The 17,907-nt window shown below is 34.8% G+C and overlaps 4 protein-coding genes and 1 long non-coding RNA gene across 11 annotated transcripts; 2 read left to right on the top strand and 3 right to left on the bottom strand.

Moving 5' to 3' along the window:
* Nucleotides 1-33: 33 nt before the first annotated feature.
* On the top strand, nucleotides 34-3,310 carry LOC116163513. 2 transcript variants are annotated; one of them, XM_031477484.1, is made up of 7 exons: nucleotides 37-228; nucleotides 292-409; nucleotides 1,492-1,689; nucleotides 1,736-2,033; nucleotides 2,079-2,292; nucleotides 2,338-2,547; nucleotides 3,053-3,310. In XM_031477484.1, exons 1-7 carry the CDS (start codon nucleotides 116-118, stop codon nucleotides 3,294-3,296), a joined length of 1,395 nt encoding a protein of 464 aa, XP_031333344.1. In that variant the 5' UTR covers nucleotides 37-115; the 3' UTR covers nucleotides 3,297-3,310. The 2 variants fall into 2 exon arrangements, with proteins under 2 accessions (XP_031333343.1, XP_031333344.1); XM_031477483.1 differs by having other exon boundaries at nucleotides 34-228; nucleotides 1,736-2,292.
* LOC116163515 (probable proline--tRNA ligase, mitochondrial) lies at nucleotides 3,266-5,229 on the bottom strand. Its single transcript, XM_031477486.1, has 7 exons — nucleotides 5,011-5,229; nucleotides 4,784-4,961; nucleotides 4,663-4,736; nucleotides 4,346-4,607; nucleotides 3,920-4,104; nucleotides 3,659-3,874; nucleotides 3,266-3,606 (listed from the first exon to the last, which is right to left on the bottom strand). Exons 1-7 carry the CDS (start codon nucleotides 5,146-5,148, stop codon nucleotides 3,301-3,303), a joined length of 1,359 nt encoding a protein of 452 aa, XP_031333346.1. The 5' UTR covers nucleotides 5,149-5,229; the 3' UTR covers nucleotides 3,266-3,300.
* Nucleotides 5,230-6,224: 995 nt separating this feature from the next.
* Nucleotides 6,225-6,914, top strand: LOC116163517 (V-type proton ATPase subunit e-like). The gene is made up of 4 exons (XM_031477488.1): nucleotides 6,225-6,401; nucleotides 6,450-6,497; nucleotides 6,550-6,637; nucleotides 6,691-6,914. Exons 1-4 carry the CDS (start codon nucleotides 6,307-6,309, stop codon nucleotides 6,721-6,723), a joined length of 264 nt encoding a protein of 87 aa, XP_031333348.1. The 5' UTR covers nucleotides 6,225-6,306; the 3' UTR covers nucleotides 6,724-6,914.
* A 1,222-nt stretch (nucleotides 6,915-8,136) lies between these two features.
* On the bottom strand, nucleotides 8,137-8,713 carry LOC116163518. Its single transcript, XR_004143753.1, has 2 exons — nucleotides 8,350-8,713; nucleotides 8,137-8,296 (listed from the first exon to the last, which is right to left on the bottom strand). It is a non-coding gene; the product is annotated as an uncharacterized LOC116163518 (long non-coding RNA).
* A 188-nt stretch (nucleotides 8,714-8,901) lies between these two features.
* LOC116163512 lies at nucleotides 8,902-17,907 on the bottom strand. Of its 6 annotated transcripts, none has more exons than XM_031477479.1 (5): nucleotides 17,725-17,907; nucleotides 17,452-17,670; nucleotides 16,961-17,394; nucleotides 10,791-12,377; nucleotides 8,902-10,709 (listed from the first exon to the last, which is right to left on the bottom strand). In XM_031477479.1, exons 2-5 carry the CDS (start codon nucleotides 17,639-17,641, stop codon nucleotides 9,072-9,074), a joined length of 3,849 nt encoding a protein of 1,282 aa, XP_031333339.1. In that variant the 5' UTR covers nucleotides 17,642-17,670; nucleotides 17,725-17,907; the 3' UTR covers nucleotides 8,902-9,071. The 6 variants fall into 6 exon arrangements, with proteins under 6 accessions (XP_031333339.1, XP_031333338.1, XP_031333337.1 ...); XM_031477482.1 differs by lacking the exon at nucleotides 8,902-10,709 and having other exon boundaries at nucleotides 11,935-12,065; nucleotides 12,122-12,377; nucleotides 17,725-17,906; XM_031477478.1 differs by having other exon boundaries at nucleotides 8,902-12,377; nucleotides 17,452-17,682.

The raw sequence follows: 17,907 nt of genomic DNA, 5'->3' as shown, positions 1-17,907 counted from the left end.
CGCCCACTTAAAAATAAAGGCAAAAATAAAAGTTCTGTAAGTATTGAATTCTATTACAAATTGATAGTTCGTATAAGAAACAATCCGTAGTTGGTCTGTGACAGTTGCTATTGTCATGTCTATCTGTTATGTGAACGAAGGTAAGAAAATGAATATTGGTCATCCCAGCAATTTTAAGAATGGATTTTGGATGTGGGATGAAGTGAACAATGGACTACTCTTTGTTAAGTATGTCTTTGTACTAACATTAATACTCATGTGGACAAAACACGTAACCCTTTATGCTTTTAGCAAAGATATAAGTCCAAGACTTCCATCAACCCTAAATGTAAATGCGATAAGAGCTGCGGCAACTAAAGTAACCCGGAATGAAATGAAATTTCGAGAAACCGTTGATCATTTGGACAAGGTATTATGGGCATCACAACAACGCTAATTTAATGAATGGTTCTCTAAGATAAGTAGCTTCCTACCAAAATCCAGTTGAGGATGTAGGTATATTTTGACATGCAAAGGCTCTCATCTAGATCTAATTTCTTGATGAATTATTGCAATTACAACAACTCAAACATTCTTGATTCTTATCACTGTAATATCACAAAGTTTATGAAGTGTATAAGATAAATACCATCTAAATCTAAAGGTTTTCAACGAAAAGGAAATTGAAAGCCGTCTGAGCGCTATACAGGGTGGTCCTAAATACTATGTAAATATGGAAGGAGCTAATTCTTTAGTTTATTTCATGTTTATATAAACATAGATCCGCATACGCTTCCTTACTGCCCTCTACAATGTGTTACAATGTAAAGATTTTTCTTTATATCTTCTGCAGTTTTAGAGATATTTGTGCTCAAATTTGAAATATAAGTTACGCTGAAGGAGGTCATGTCAATGTTAGTGAGAAGAATCTACAGGGTGTTGTTCTTGACGATCATGTTTCATTTTCTACCCCTGAACATTTTTCGGTGCGCCACTGATGGATTATAAAATAATTCCATTTTGTGATTTCTTTGGAAGCTTTTTGGTCTCTTTTTCATATTTGCGACCGTTATCAAGAAAAAAAAACAATTTTCGGTAGTTAGCTAAATGAAAGTAATATTTTGAAAATGCTCCGGCAGGCTCTGGCATTATTTGGGTAATGGTAACGCCGGGTGTGGATGCGGCGCGTCGCCACACTTCCTATGTTTAAACACCACAACTGCTACAGTGACAGTAATGAGCCATAGTCCTTCTGACCTTGATTTTACAGTACAGGCACATATGGTTAAGAATGATGTCAAATGTCATCAGAATATGATTTGCAGAAAATGGGCGTATTTATAATCTATAAATTTGGCATCGTCGCTCTAATAACTCCTACGATTGAATTGCCCTATGTACTGTACTGTGAAGTCAAGGTGAGATGGGCTAGATGAATTACGATCAAGAGGGTTCCTATACTTCCTAGTTCACACTGCTCTTTAAAAAACATGTGATGATGTGCATCTACAGGCTCGTTTCCGTCGATACCACCAAAGAAGGTGCAAACCAAATGAACCCGATGTAATTACTATTCAAGATGTGAAAGATGTTGCAATATACATAGCAAATCCGAGGAATTTATCACGCGATTTATTAAAACTTCTTCATACAGTGACGATGGATAAATTTTTACGGGCTCTAATTGTCTATTTCCAATTCTTCATACTGGTATTAGGTATTATCGCACGCTCTTTCTTAACTAAATCAAAGGCAGATATGGGAGAAGTTATTACTGAGGCGAGAAGAAAAGAAGCGTAAACTGTATCAGCCCATTGTTACGCAAATTGAAGATAGTTTACGAAATGACTTGGCCGACTTGCGCTGTGTAGTCTCGAGGGAGTATGGTACAATTCTTATAGGAGCAGAAAAAACAAAAAAATTTCACCATATGCTTAGTAATAAAAATAACATTTCACTTTCGGATAAAGATCGTAAGCTTTTTGAGGAGATCGTAAGTATGTCGGTCAGAATTGTATGGATTGCTTTGCACAGAAAGAATCTCAATTTAATCGGTAAGAAATTTGGGAGATGTGCGGGAAACCATCAGCTCATTTTAGAAACGGAAATGAACCAGCTGTTGCGCACTAAGATCTTTAATGGAAGAGCTTGTGGTGAAGACCTACACAAATCACAGGAGGAAGAGAACATTTTATACGGCACTGCAAATATCATGGAAAAAAAGCTCTTGCAACATTCACTAATGACAAAAGAATTAATGCTCGGTCAGCATGATTATAGACTGCTCATGATTGGAGTTAAACAATATGAACCGTAAGACTATGCAATAAGTTTTTATTAATATGTATTGCTCCTTAGAACGGATGAACGTTTGGAATACTTAGAGGTCGCTTTTACAGCACCTGAGGAATTGCTAGTAAAAGAAGGTGTCACTGTCGGACTACTTGGTCTTCCCAGAAGTGATTACGATGCTATGCTGATAAGTCTGACTCATAATGCTAAAAAGCGGTTAGCAAAGAAGCCTAGAATTTTACCTGAGTTTAAGATTCCACCTTCCATTCACCATAGGTACTGAAACTTTTTGAACTTTTATCCATTACAAAATACCGCATAAATTTAATTTAGTCATAAAATCTTTTTTATTTGCAACATCATTGGCTCATACAGAAAATTTTATATATGCACATCTTGAACGTGGAAACCAATCTAAGTGCATGTTTTAAAAAAAGTGTCCATTTAAAAAGAAAAGTTTAAGGGAAGTTCCCTTTCCAGAAAATCTGTTGGCAATTATTTAAAATCTAAAAATGAAGTAATACATAGGGTGTTCCATTTAAAATAAGTAAGTTAGCATCAACTTCTGGTATAACTTGAAGCGCCACCAACTTGAAAATATTTTAGATCAATTCATATCGACATCAGTGCATTGTCAAATTTTCAAAATATTCTGAGGTCTTCTTTTTGAGTTATAGATTCCTGGCATTCGTCATGGGACACCCTGTAGAAATTGTTCAGATACTATCCATATAATATAATATAATATAACCATATGACACAGCATAAATATTACTTACAGCACTGCCGACATGCCGAAAGCATTCCCCAAGAAGCCTCCGTTATACAAAGACACGTCGCAAAAAATAACTGCACGAAAAAAACAATTTGATATGTGGAATAAAGTTTGGGAGAGGGGAAGCGAAGTAAGAGAAATGTCAATTTTGGATTTATCAAGAACACAATCACAAGCCCTACTCAGTTCACGAAGCTCCATTTCAATGGCAACAAGACGTTCGATACAAGTGGAACAATGCACAATGTAATTACTTAGCTCGCATGTACATTGTTAAACATCTCTTTAAAATATAATAAAAGTTGCTCTTCATTTAAATTGATAGATGTGTTTCGCCGCAAATCCACTAATTCAAATAGTGGCATCTGCTCCATACACTTGGAGCCAATAACTATTATAAATGGATAGCCAACTCTCCGAGCATCAATTATTCGCCTACCAATAGTGAAATGGATACGATCATCGAGCAAAATGTTGTTTTCCAGACATGGTAATGTTTCAAGTAGACTGCAAACTCTTTCGGTTAAGTGATAGCCTGCCTCTTCCTCTTTGCTTCCCTCCTACAATCACCAACTATGACAACGAATTATTAGTAGGGATGTTACTTATTACTTTTGGTGGTATTATAATAGCAGTGTAAGGTGCTAAAGCCAGCGGCCATCGCATTTCTTCTTCCTGCGAGAGAACTTCTACAACAGCAGCTAAAATACGACTTAATCCTAACCCATAACTCCCCATCTGCAAAGAAATAGGTTTCTTCTTCTCATTAAGATAATTTGCCTTTAAAGCTTTGGAGTACTTATCACCTAACAAGAATGTATGCCCAACCTACAACTTCATTTTTAATATTGTCAACAGCTACAGATTACGAACCTCTATTCCATTAGAAATGGTGACATTTGTACTATTACAATTCGAGCATTTATCACGGCCTACCAAATCAATATTTGCATGCAATCCACAATCAGAACACCGCATTAACTGATCTTCTCCTATGTCTGCTTTGTAATGGTACTCATGTGAAAGTGAACCTCCCATAGCTCCAACTGAGCCCATTACTAAAACATTTGGTCACATGAAACAGGATAATTCATATTGTGTTCACCTGTATATTCTGTTCCAATTGTTTCAGGCCCTTAAGACACTTGAAAATCGGCTTATCGGAATAAAGATTTGAATTTTTGTATTTTTTCTTAAATTTTTTTGAGATGCGTCAAGATCCAAAAATAATTAGAACTAGTATATAATAATAACTTTGCGAGTCCCCTACAAGGTTCTAAAAAACCAGACACCCCTTACCTTTATGAAACGGCACTCCAATTTTGGTAAAAATTGCATTATAACAATCGCACACTTCATCATATGTGTGTTTTGCACTTTCCAGATCAATATCAAAAGAATATAAATCTTTCATTAAAAACTGCCTGCCACGCATCAACCCAAACCTTGGCTTAATTTCGTCTCTATATTTATTAGTTGTTTGGTAAAGTTTTAAAGGGAATTCTTTATAAGAGATCTGTGAGACGGACGCAATCAAATCACTTACTGCCTCTTCGTGGGTCTACAAAGTTTTTATTGGTACTCATCCGGATCGCGTACATCAACACTTTACCTACTGGGCTTAAGATGTACATCTGATTATGTCTGTCTGTTAATGTAAAGAGTTCCGACCCAAAATCCTCCAACCGACCTAAACATTTATATTAACGAGTCTGCCAATTTACTCATTTTAAGAACCTGTAGATTTCCAGAGTTTGGAATGTGTAAGCGTTGGAAAAATTACTTTCTGTGCGCCGATTTTAAGCATTTCTTCATCGACTATATGGAGTAATTTATCTAATGCACGAACGCCTAAAGGTAAAAAATGAAAACTGCCAGGATTTGCTTGTCTTATAATTCCCAATTCTAACATAAGCTGGAACATAATAACTTTAGTGTAGGAATTACAATTTGTTCACCCTTACGCGTTGACTTCTCGATAGAATTTCTTGATTTTTACGTTTTGCATCCTTTGGTACAATGTTGATTGGTTGAAATATTCTCGTTAGACGGTTTCTAACACTTAAATATAATTTTGAGTTAGCTTTTTGATAAGCATTCATAATTCAACAAATTTTAGCGAACGAACTACTAAATTAAAATAATGTAGGTTAGAATCTGTATCTGTGGCTATTGTCTACAACTGTGTCAATAGAATGCATTAATTGCATAACGTACAGTGTGATGATGAAAATTTACCTTCACCGGCTACTCTGCGTATCTCTTCCATGACTTATCGGTTCCTTGAATACCTGTGGGCGCCCCTCAATCTAATTAATGAATTACGGGGTCGAGACCGTGAAAAATACTTTTAGAACAGGATTCAGGTAACAATCCATTTATTACATTTTCAGGATACACTTGATAATAACATTGAATAAAGTTCAGATTTATTATTCAATGATAACAACAAAGATAAATTAAACGTTAAAGGATTAGAAAAGTTAGTTACAATTGAACGAGGAAATCAATGTAGCTGTTAGGTATAATGATGGAAGAAGATAACTAGTCTCCTTTAATTGGTTGTCTTCAGTGAGCCGTGCAGCTTTTAAAAATTTTTATAGACCGATGTGTGATAAAGTATATTACAGGTAGGTATACTACATAGGTGCTAATCGCAAATGCCCAAGAAAGAAAAACCCTGAAATATATCATTTCTAGCCCATTATTTATTAAATTATTAGACTTTCATTCACCTCAATGACTATTTTTTTATTCCAATGAAAAATGTGCTGAATATAACAAGCAGTCAATTTAATCAACTCGCATCTACTTATTTATGATCGACAAACGCCATATGGACAGCCGGCAACCAATATACACCGTGTTCAAGATAAGGATGTCTTATCATGGGGATCTCCGAAACCATATAAGATACGACGACCAAATTAGAAAAAAGATGCGCAATTAAATGTTATTATCATCCTTTAAAGAAAACTAGAAAATTCCAATTACTTCTGCAGTTATGCCAGAAAAACCGAAATTTGCCGATTTTAACCTAAATTAGTCCATTAGAAACCTAGTGAAAGACGGTGGATTTCATAAATTTGTTTAAAATATTCATTGCACCTTGTATATCTAGTGCAGTCGTGTATCCACAGTCAGCGGCTGTCCACCAAAAATCAAACACTAATCTCACGTGACGTCTATCATATGATATCAGTCATTTGCAGTAGGCAGCACCCTTTCAGATTAGGGCAAGTGGTATAACAACCTGTAAAATGAGCACAGCAATACCTTTAATAGTTTTCACGGTTCTGTGGGGAGGAGTAGGAATTGGCTTACCGTTTGTTGTACCAAAAGGTCCAAATAGAGGGTAAATAAAAAAAAAATAACAATCCTATAACTTATGCACTTGTTTCAGCATTATACAGGTGATCTTAATATTAACAGCGGCAACCTGTTGGTTGTTGTAAGTATAAAATAGACTGTCGATACTGTTAGATAACATTTGATGATTGTAGTTGGTTGTGTTGCTACTTAGCCCAGTTAAACCCTTTGATTGGGCCCAGACTAAATAGGCACGCTATATTGTTAATGGCTAGAGAATGGGTAAGAAATTGCCTGTAAATGTGTGTAAGTTCTGTTAATTGCTACCGTTTTAGGGAGATAAAATCAATTCCTCAGTAACCATTTAGTGTCACCTTGTCTCTATACCCAGAGCAAAAAACGCAATGTTTTATTAGTTAAATGTAATTACTTATGTGTAATTTTTATTTATAGGTACTTTCATTTCTTGTTTGATTTCTATATTGTTAGAGAAATGATGTTGCATATTGTGTATTTAAAATCATAGTATTGTTTTTAATAAATAATTGTAGGGTTCGAACTCGGTGAGGTTAAACACTGGCCTACCAAACTCTAAATCAAAGGTTAAAACTCCGCAGCTTTTGTCAACAATCTTTTCCCATAAACTGTCCAAATTTTAAAGAAACTGAGAACCATTGACAGGCCTGTGCATTTTTACAGCAGTTTCCATGAAATGTGGAACTTTTTCTAATGTTAAAATGCACAAAGGTTTCAAGCCTACATTCCAGCAATTCGTCATTTAAACAAATACGCAAAGGCCTAAATCCACTGAGAGGGATGTTCGTCTTTGTGACAATGTCTCCTTTCTAGCCCATTCAATCGCCATCCTATATTCTTGACACTGTACCGGAGATTATTAGTTACGCTTTGCAGGAGGTTACTTTTTACACTGGTGGTGGATGCCACAAAAATGGAGTGGATATGTATTGGTAGGTTGACTTAATTCTAAACAATTTTTGATTTATAAAAATGATTCTGAAAGTCGATAAGTAGTTTTGGACCTATTGGATGAAAGTGTCAATTTTTCATGGCGAAAATACGAACATTCACAAATTTTAATTGCAATATTTATATTCATCCAAATTGGATTTGAAACAAATGAACACATAGCAACCAATAATTATGTCAGTGATGGCAGTTCAAAATTGACACTCTTAGTTTTTAAATTATGAGCAACAAAAATGTTCAGAGTAATAGTAGTAGTCACATTAGCCAGCCAAGCGTATGGCAAGGTTTTTTAATTTCTCTGCATTATTTTCCAATTTAAAACCATACATATTTAACGTAGTAAAAAAATCATGACCTACGTTGTAATTTACAGAATTCAAGATTCCGGTTGCACGCAAAAATTTTTTAATCTCAAAATATGTGAAATAATTTCAAATGAAAACGTTCTCATTTTCATATCTCTATGTCAAACAGTTTGAGAGTAAGAAGTAATAAGGTCAGTAGAGCTCAATTAAAAAGGTCATCCTTCGTTTGTGACATCTGACAACTAATTGTTTGAAAAAATATTGAGAATTTTTTTAAACAATTATCTTGGAATGGAATTTCACTACAGAGATCTTCAATCGAAAACTGGGTTAATCTAATCAGTGGTGAAAACATGTGTAGGGAAGTTAAATTTCTAGGACTGCATCTTGACTCAATTCTGACATGGAGAAAGCACTGTCAAGAAACATCCAAATCCTTGAATTACTGGTGCTACTCTATAATACGGTTACGAAAACATGTCACACTAGACGTATTAAATCATTTTATATTTTGGGCACATTCAATGCAGACTAAAGTATGGACTAATCTGCTGGGAAAATTCACCAGTCGATATTCTTACTCCAAAAAAGATTAATAATCCGATGCGGTGTACGACAAGCAACATCATGCCGACGATTATTTCAAGACCTGAAAATAATGCCATTAGCAAGTTTGTACATACAAGAATGTTTAACCCATACCTTTAAACGAAAGCATATCCTCGGGAACACTGCAGCGACAGTTTTGGAGCACAACACAAGAAGCAAGAATAAAATCCTACAAGGACGCAGTTTTTTCACAAAAATTTTGTATATGTCGGCATAAAGCTTTTTAATAAATTACCAGATGATATTAAGGAAATAGTTAATTTAAAAAAATTCAAAAGTAAAAGCAAACTTCTGCCTCTAAATGGTAGGTTTTACAACATAGACGAGTTTTATGAGTCGACTCTATAGTTATTTACGTTGTTACCAAGATTTATAGTATTTGTTTCTTGTACGTTGTAGGTATTGTTTGTGAATACCTGTACATTTGTGACATATTCATATATGTACATTTTTGAAAATGTCTTAATTGTATAAATAATATAGGTAGGTATTTCAGGAATTATTGAGAAACTGAGGAAAGTATCGAAAAGGTATGGATATTATTAAATAACAGAAAGAACCAAATTTATTGCACACAACATAAAAAATTTAAATAATAACTTCTCCAGCGACAGTTAATAAATAAACTAAACACTAAACCTTCCGTTTATTAATTTTTATTTATATAAATAAATGTCATTGTATTGACCTAATAGTACAAAAGCTATATAAATATAAAAAATAGAAATTTAACACTCACAAAATAAAAATACTCATTTTTCGATTTTGTGCGTGTTGATAATATTATACATTTCTAATGTAGAAAAACTCACATATTACACAGTGCCATAATAAGAAGGATACATATCTATAGCATTACGTAAGATATGTTCCATCTCATTCTTTTGATATTCGGAAATTTGCCATGCACTCCAACCGGTGCGGCGATTTCTATAGTACGCATAAAATCTGTGCGCCTCCTCACAGGCACTCGAAAGCTTAGTGCGAATAGACCTTAACCTCTCCAGCTCATTTAAATTTTGCCTAATACATCTGTAGCTCCAATTAAAGCTAAACTGGTCGAGATTATACTCTATATCTCTAATTTTCCGCTCTACCTTTTCAATTTGCATTTCATATATGCATAAGCAATCAATCGTGCGAAAGTCACTGCCTGCGATACTGAAATTTGTGTAAAAATTAGGAGGTATGTCGTGATAACGAGTGGTGAGATTCTCATGTGGATCTGGTAATGGCAGACCATCCCAGGCGTTTTCGACAGCCTGGAAACAATCTGCCGGTTTTGAAAAGTTATACAGTGGCCAACGTGACTTGTTATTGCTGCATGATGTGTGATTTGCTGTTTTACTTTCACTTTTGTGGGTTTTTTCTGACTTTTGACGTTTATTTTGTGAATTATCTGGTTCCGCAGATCTTTTGACACCTGTCTTAGATTGTTCTTGTTGTTTAATAACTGTAACATTGCTGGATCGACTAGAGTTAGTGGTAGAATTAGGTATTTGTTTATTTTGACTTGAATTACATTCAAAAGGTAATTTTGACTCTTTACCGCTAGTTTCCTCCAGAAAACTCAACTGATCATTAGAACCACCAAATATAATAAATCCAGATTCGCTTTCAGGTTCAATATGTTTTTGACTAGAAGTAATTGCATCTTGCCTTATCTGACTATCTATATCCAAACTAGTGATATGTGACCCTGGCTTATGAGCGCAAAAAATATTCGCACAGTTTTGACTACATTGTCTAGCTGATAAGGTTTGCTTAGCCTTTGCAAAATCTAGACTAGTCAGAGGATCAGCTTTGGTTAATTTGGGGTCAGATGAAACTGAAGGATCATTATAGATTTTTGGACAAGTAATTTCAGAGTCAAAAGGTAATGGAAGATTAGTGGCTTCAGTGTTATTAGACGAAACTTCTGTTTCAATAAATAAGTCTTGGTCAATAATTTCAAAGTCAGGAGATAATGGAAGGTTAGAAGCTTCTGTGTTATTGGAAGGAACTTCAGTTTCAATAAGTAAATCTTGGTCAATAATTTCAAAGTCGGGAGATAATGGAAGATTAGAAGCTTCTGTGTCAATAAATACGTTTTGGTCACTAATTTCAGGGTCGGAAGGTAATGGAAAATTAGAAGCTTCAATGTTATTAGAAGGAACTTCTGTTTCAATAAACAAGTCTTGGTTCATAATTTGGGGGTCGGAAGGTAATGAAAAATTAGAAGCTTCAGTGTCGGAAGGTAATGGAAAATTGGAAGTTTCAGTGTTGGAAGGTAAAGAAAAATTAGAAGTTTCATTGTTGGAAGGTAATGGAAAATTAGAACCTTCAGTGTTATTGGAAGGAACTTCTGTTTTAATAAATAAGTCTTTGTTAGTAATTCCAAGGTCAGACGGTATTGGAAGATCAGAAGTTTCCGTGTTATGTGACAAAACTTCTGGTTCAATAAATAAGTCTGGTATAGTATTTTCAGGGTCGGAACGTAATGGGAGTTTAGAAGCTTCAGTGTTATTCGATTCTGTTTCAATAAATAAGTCTGGGGTAGTAATTTCAGGATCAGAAGATAATGGAAGAGTAGAAGCTTCAGTGTTATTGGATGAAACTTCTGTTTCAATAAGCAAGTCATGGTGACTAACCTCTTTTCTGGCATCATGTAATAGATACTTTGGGAGTTCAGAATGAAATGGATACTTAATAAAATCGACTAGGAGTACACGTACTAATTGAGGATTGACGGGAATTGGTGAAACGGTGGAGGATTCAAGCTGAGGACTTTTGATAATATCTGCTGGCAGGGATAAACCTTGATTCACATCTATTTCCATTATACTACTTAATTTTGAATCAACACTACTTTCGGGAATATTATTCTCTGGTGTAATTTCGGATAAAATAATTTTGTTACTGTTAATACCTACCAACATTGGTACATCATCATTGGTGTTCATGTTACCGTTATCAGATTCCAACAGAGAACATCCAGGATCAGTTGTTCCGGTACAAATATCAGTATTGCCATTAGTAGCACAACCAAAAGGATCAACATTGAGTAAAGGTTGAGAAGGAACTAGCTGATCGGTCTGTGGAAGTTCGTCACCGGGGAATAATTCTTCAACATGCATAAATTCGGGGCAAAAATCATGAACTTCATTTATTTTTTGTATGTCAGTTTCTAAGAAATGTTGTTCACTATTTAGAATAAATACACCATCAGCTACCACGCTATTGATACAGTTGTCATTTTCTGTTGGAATGTCATCACTAGATATTATTTCGGAAACACCACTTGGAAGTAAATATTCAGGAAACACCTCATAATCATAATGAATGTCAATATTGTTATTGCATTCACAGATAATGCTCAGACTGTTATTACATGAAAACTCAACACAGTCAAAACTTGCAGGCGTATTAGTGTCTATGTTTGTAAACGGACCGGACACCATTTCATATGCACATGAATTATCATTTTTGGTTGCACCTTTGAGGTTCAGAGAAATTGAGAGAGATTCAGAAGAATCATTAGTATGAGAGGCTCCCATGTACACATTATGATTGTTATAAATAAATTCTCGATCATCCGGTTGGCCGTTAGCAGTGTTTGAATGCTGACAAAAAGTGTCGGTAGAGACAGTTTGATCTGTACAATTGTTACTGAAAATGAACTCTCGTACAGATTGATTGTTGTCACCTTTTGAAATGCAATCATAATTTGGATCAGCAATTAGGATTAAGTCATTGTCATTTCTAAATGCAGAACTAAGCGGAAAATCAAGACCAGCTTTGACTTCATCACAATTAAGATGGATGGAATTCTTTGAAATAATACTATTGTTAACATCTATCCCACTATCAATAAAATTGTTGTTACCTAAACTACACAAGTAACGTTCATTGGCATCATTTGTACGATCACAGATAGATGAAAATTCATGTGCATCGATGTACGAAACTTCCAATGGATTCACAACTGAGGGTGTATTATTATTTTTTTCGTGTATAATGAAAAAAGGCGATTTATTTGGTGAGTTCACTGGGTCAGGTATTGTAGTCATGTGATTGGAAGCACCCACATCTTCAAAAGCCACAGAAGAATGTTCCATTATTTCTTCTGGTGCTACACCTTCCTAAAACATGTTTGGCTTATGATCATGAATGTAGAGTTAGTATTATTATGTAGGGCACGCACACTATAGTTGTCATTGTACCAGAATAGATTCAATACTAAGATACATATAATTAGCAAAAGTTTCTAAATGTTGACTGAATATTTTAGTAATCCAGTACCCCTCTTGTATGTGGAGGGTAGCCCCTACCGGACGCGCCTCCAGGTGGCGGATAGGGGGATGACTTTATGAATGATCACAGGGTTACTGCGGAACAGGCAAAATTGTTAGATGTATCCAATACAGCATCGTGAACCAACTACCTTGTCAGGTTGTCGTGTCGCTGCCAAAGACTTTGCATGAGGTAGAGCAGCGCCGGCATGGTACTGATCTACTTCAGATCACCCATGCCGGAAAACAATGCAACACGGTCGTCTGTAATCATGTCTCAAGGACGACGATGTGGTGGGTCTTGGCTGAAGTGGCCGGACCAAGAGGTGTCAACCTCATTAAAAAAAATCCGATACAACCGAATACTGAACGATCCTCGAGGTCTTCACACATAATATGTTTACAAAATTTGGTTCCAATCAGTTCAGCCAGGAATGAAAGTACAGACGGATCGACAGACAGACCGACATCATAGAGATTTTGTTTGATTCTGAATCCTGGTGCTTCAAACGTGCATGCGCGTCAAAAAAGTGGGGGTCATTTTTTAACCTCCCAATTTTTAGCGTATTCTCCTCAAAGTGAAAAATCGTTATTGGCTGCAGTTTGCCGTACGTCCGTCCGTTTGTCCGTCGCACGTACTTCTACACGACTGAACCGCTCGTTTTGAGACGCTACTAGTTTTTTATCTTAAGAGCTATTGTTCTACTTTTTTCGCTATTTGGTTTGTTATGGTGTCCAGTCTTGAAAGGAATTTTTCTGTACCGGTTACAAAAAAAGTTATTGTAAAAAAAACAAAAAACCGTTTTTTACATGTTTCATAATTTTACAGTTTTGCCGTTTATTAACGATCCTAGAGATCGTTTATAATTTTATATTGCTCTCTGTCGTCTGTCTGTTGGTCTGTCCGTCTGTTCCTTTGTCTGCCTGTCTCTCTATCTGTCCGTGTGAACGATAACTTTGGTTAGAAATGTCCGATCGCTTTGACATCTCCGTTAGTTATGAACTGAATTGCATGAAATTCAATATGGGCATAGCTTTAGCCATATAATACGCAATGCCAAAAGTTGAGTCGAATCGATTCAAAATTCACAGTGCCCTTTTCGCATTTATAAACCGAATTGCAAACTCTTTTAATTATAAAAGTATTTAAATGAAATTTGATACATAGCCACTTGGAATAAAAGCAAATTTAACGCCAATTTCAAAATTTGGTTTTGCGCATGCGCAGTGCCAACTTTCTTATTTATGGAAGGATTTAAATGAAATTCGATACATAGCCACTTGGAACAAAGGAAAATCTAACGTTAGCTTCAAAATTTAGGTTTGCGCATGCGCAGTTCCAACTTTCTTATTTAGAAAAGCATTGAAATTAAACTCGTAGCACGTCAAAAATGGATTGCACATGCGCAACGCTATCTTTCATATTTGTGTCCGGATTTTTACAATTTTAACAAAAGTTGCATCTTACAAATAGGAAATGAATGCAAGTGGAAATGCGCTTTATGTAAATCGTTTATGATTACTTTTGAACTTGTTAGTTTTGCGCATGCGCAACATCTGCAATGCTAACTTTTTCATTTACATTTCAATGAAAGTTTATATGTAAACACTATGAATATAATTAAACCTAACGACATTTTCAAAATATTGTTTTGCGCATGCGCAATGCCAACTTTTGTATTTGTTGATGTTGGGGTTTTATTATTTTATAATTACGTTATTATCAAGAAATATGAATGAAGTAGAATAGCTATTTATATATGAATTTATCTTAAATTTACCATGCAATTATTTTTATATTCAACTTCCAACCCAGACGTGAGGCCAATATCACATCTATTTCCGAATATCTTTTCCAATTTCTGGAAAGAACGAACAATATTAGATAAGGATGTGATTGAATCTATGTTCAGACATTGAATAAGCACCTTAAAGAAGTATAACGCCCGTGTTAACTGATGAAATAAGAAAATCTGCCCAGGATTCTGTCGTCCCTCTGTTGTGGGGGAAAGTGAACCACAAATTTAAAACTAGTTACCGACTGCAGATTTCTTTACTTCTTTAAAATTCCAACGTTGCCAGATTTTTGGCAAGCGCTTTGAGTTTGAATAAACTAGATTAAAATATTGAATAAGCTTTTATTCAATGCCAATAACAATATTATGTAAGGGAAGATCGATCTGAAATGTAAGGCCATAAGGAACAATAAATAAAGTAAAAAATGTAGTTTAATCTAATAAGAAAACAACAAGAACTGTTCTAAGGACCATTATCTTTACATAATAAACAATCAAACTTTACCTAGCTCCATATAAGGATCTGGTAAATATGACAACACCGTTCAACTCTGATAAACAAGGAAAACAAAGGACCCCTAAGTATAACTGGTTTCCCTGTTTAAAATAGTCATTATTTACCGCCCGAGGCCAAATATCCTTCAATATTTGTGGTAATTAACCGCTTTGCAGTGTATGCAACACATGTTACACCACTTTCAGGTTTTCCTATGTAGTTATACTCGTACTTCTTTATAGTGCTTATTCAATGGTTCAGATTAAAGACAGTTGTGAACTAGCCTCAACCAGATAGTGATATAAAGGCACCCAAATATTTATTTCGTATGCATTTTTTTTTTTAATTTTCGCTTTATATTTTCACTTCTTAGTTCTTACGTATACTCAAAGTATTATTCACACATGATACTATTACTCAGTTCTTCAGGATTAGAACTTAGATCAGTTTTAACTGTTTTCTAATCCTTTTTTTTTGCGTGATTCCCTCTATAACTTTGAATTTGTTATTTTGTTTACCAGCTTGCAACAAAATAAAGCATATTATTATTATTATTATGAGGATTATACTTTACACAACCGAATGTTTGCTAGTCCTTTTATTCAAAAGTACCTATTACTTGTTCTTTTTTATTTTACATTTGTTTAGATTTAACCAAAAGAATTAATTGCAATTTTTTAATCACAATTGCTTCAGAAAGTATGTTATACCTTTTTGAAAGAAAGATTCCATAACATCAAAAGTGTACAGACTAATAAAAGACATCTACACATTATAACAATTTATTGACAGTCAAGTGATAAAAATCTTATGAAAATCGGCAACTAAAGCCTTCAAAGGATTGAATGAAATGACTAAAACCCATCTCCCACTTCATTAATAAACAATGACATAATTCAAATAGTTTAGCTAAATGCAATTGATCATTAGGGACAGGTAATTATCTACCCGTCGCGAATTCCATATAATGATATCCACCAACCACATGTTAGCATTTAACAAAAGATGCTATTGAATTATGTGAGATCCCGCAATATGATCCTTCTTTAAAAATATGATACAATGGCCCAATAATGAAAAAACACGATGAATTCTTTCTACCACCGTAACCCAAAAGGCGCTCTTTTTATATTGTATAATTAATACGTAAACGTGCTGAATACTTATATTGTGCAACGTGGAAATGCGAATCAATAAATAACGGTATCCCCTTCTTGAAGAAACCGACAGAGCCCGATGTGATAGGAGGAAGCTGCAGAGTTTACTATTAGGCGATCATTACTTTTGTCAAAGACCGTACATGCGAATATGCAATGGATATTTACTGCATATCTTTCCATGACAAAACATGACATCCCATTTGCCGCATACTTTCTTCGAAGATATGCAAGAAAAACTGAAATTTGCTGATTTCATTTTTATTTTTTTCTGATTTTATTTGAATTAGATACAAAAAAATTAAAAACACCTCATTCGAGACCTCATTGCTACTTTATGAGCTATACAAGACAGCATTGTTAATAATTCGTTTCGGAGAAATTTTATTTTATTATATGACCTGTAAAAAAAGTACATACCTACTGTACTGAGTAGCATTTTTGATTACGAATACAAAGTCGAGTACAAAAAACAAAGTTGGAAACTGTTGGTTTCAACAGAATGGTGCACCCGCGCTCTAATCGTGAGAGAATACCTAGGGCACAAATTTCCTATGAGAAATGACATCTTATGAAAGTGATGCCTGTCTGCAATCTCCAGATCTGTGGACAGAGGATTTTTGGCGCTATCCTCGTCGTCATAATTACTTACTTCCAATAATTATAAAGTTACTTAAAAGTAATTTGAACACAATTCTCAAAGTTTTCCCAGAAGTTTTCATCTCAACCTGCAGCTGATGCAATTTGCAAATACCGACACCAGCAGGTATACCTAATTATCCTGTTTTCTCATCTGTTTTTATATAAGGTGCAACTACCTGCTAGTTACTATACCAAAAGGATAAGTCAGTAGGTTTATGATTGTAAACAATTCTATGAATTTATTTCAAAACAAGTTTGCAGGTATTTGCATCCCTTTGCCTTCAAAGAATTTACCTTGATTTTGATGTCACCCAATTTATAGGACAAAGAAATGTTACATACCTGCTCCTTATTATCAGCTTCCTCACAATTTCCAATATTGATAATCCGATTTGGCGAATTGAAAATTGTTTCGATGTGCATTATTTTGTTATATTCCTTATTAATCTCGGTTGTAAGATACCTATCGTTTAAATACAGAGAATCATCGCTTACTTCTTTCGGTGCTGTAGGTGGAAGTAGCGTGATTTTTAAAGAAACTTCAGATAAATCAATATCTAGACGTTGAGAGCCGTATGTCGGTTTTGGGATGGGATATTTGTATTCCGTACTCGGTTTTGTCGTATCCAGCACTACAACAATATCATGGTCGTCAATTTCTAACACCGAACTTCTGAAGTTTCTTCTTGCTAAAGTCGTTGTAGGTGCAAGAGTTTTCCATGCATCGAGAACGTCTGCAGACTTGTGCGGTAACAGTATTGACACATCGGATGGCTCTGCAAAAGTGTGAGAAAAGTGTAGCCGATTAAATACCTAGCGCTATCGTGTCTTACCTTTCATTAGTTCGAGTGATTTCCCATGTAAAGTGCCTTTAACTTTATTTTTTCGTTTACATGTAATTTGCCTTATAAGTTTAAAAGCAGTTTGATTTATATTACTTTGTGTGACACTTAATAAAAAATTTATTGTGTCTTGAACGGCTTCGTCGATCTTTAGACAAATGTCCTTGCCTAAATTTTGCATATCGTTAAAACCTTTTTGTATATTGTAATCTATAGATAATACTTCATTTGCAAAGTAGATGTTTTTATTCGGAGAAAACTCACCTGTTGAAATATGTTTAAATGATCATGAACATACAATTTAAACCATTACAACATGATAATGCACAAATTCGGTTAATACAACAATAACACGTAATTTAACGAACACAAAAATGGACACTTATTTTAACATTTGAATCTCTTCACGAGGAATACATGCCATAATTCTGCGCAGAACGGGATGCG

The sequence above is a fragment of the Photinus pyralis genome, unplaced genomic scaffold (genome assembly GCF_008802855.1).
Source record: "Photinus pyralis isolate 1611_PpyrPB1 unplaced genomic scaffold, Ppyr1.3 Ppyr1.4_LG2, whole genome shotgun sequence".
Lineage (NCBI taxonomy): Eukaryota > Metazoa > Arthropoda > Insecta > Coleoptera > Lampyridae > Photinus > Photinus pyralis.
This window is presented reverse-complemented; position numbering and strand designations above follow the sequence as displayed.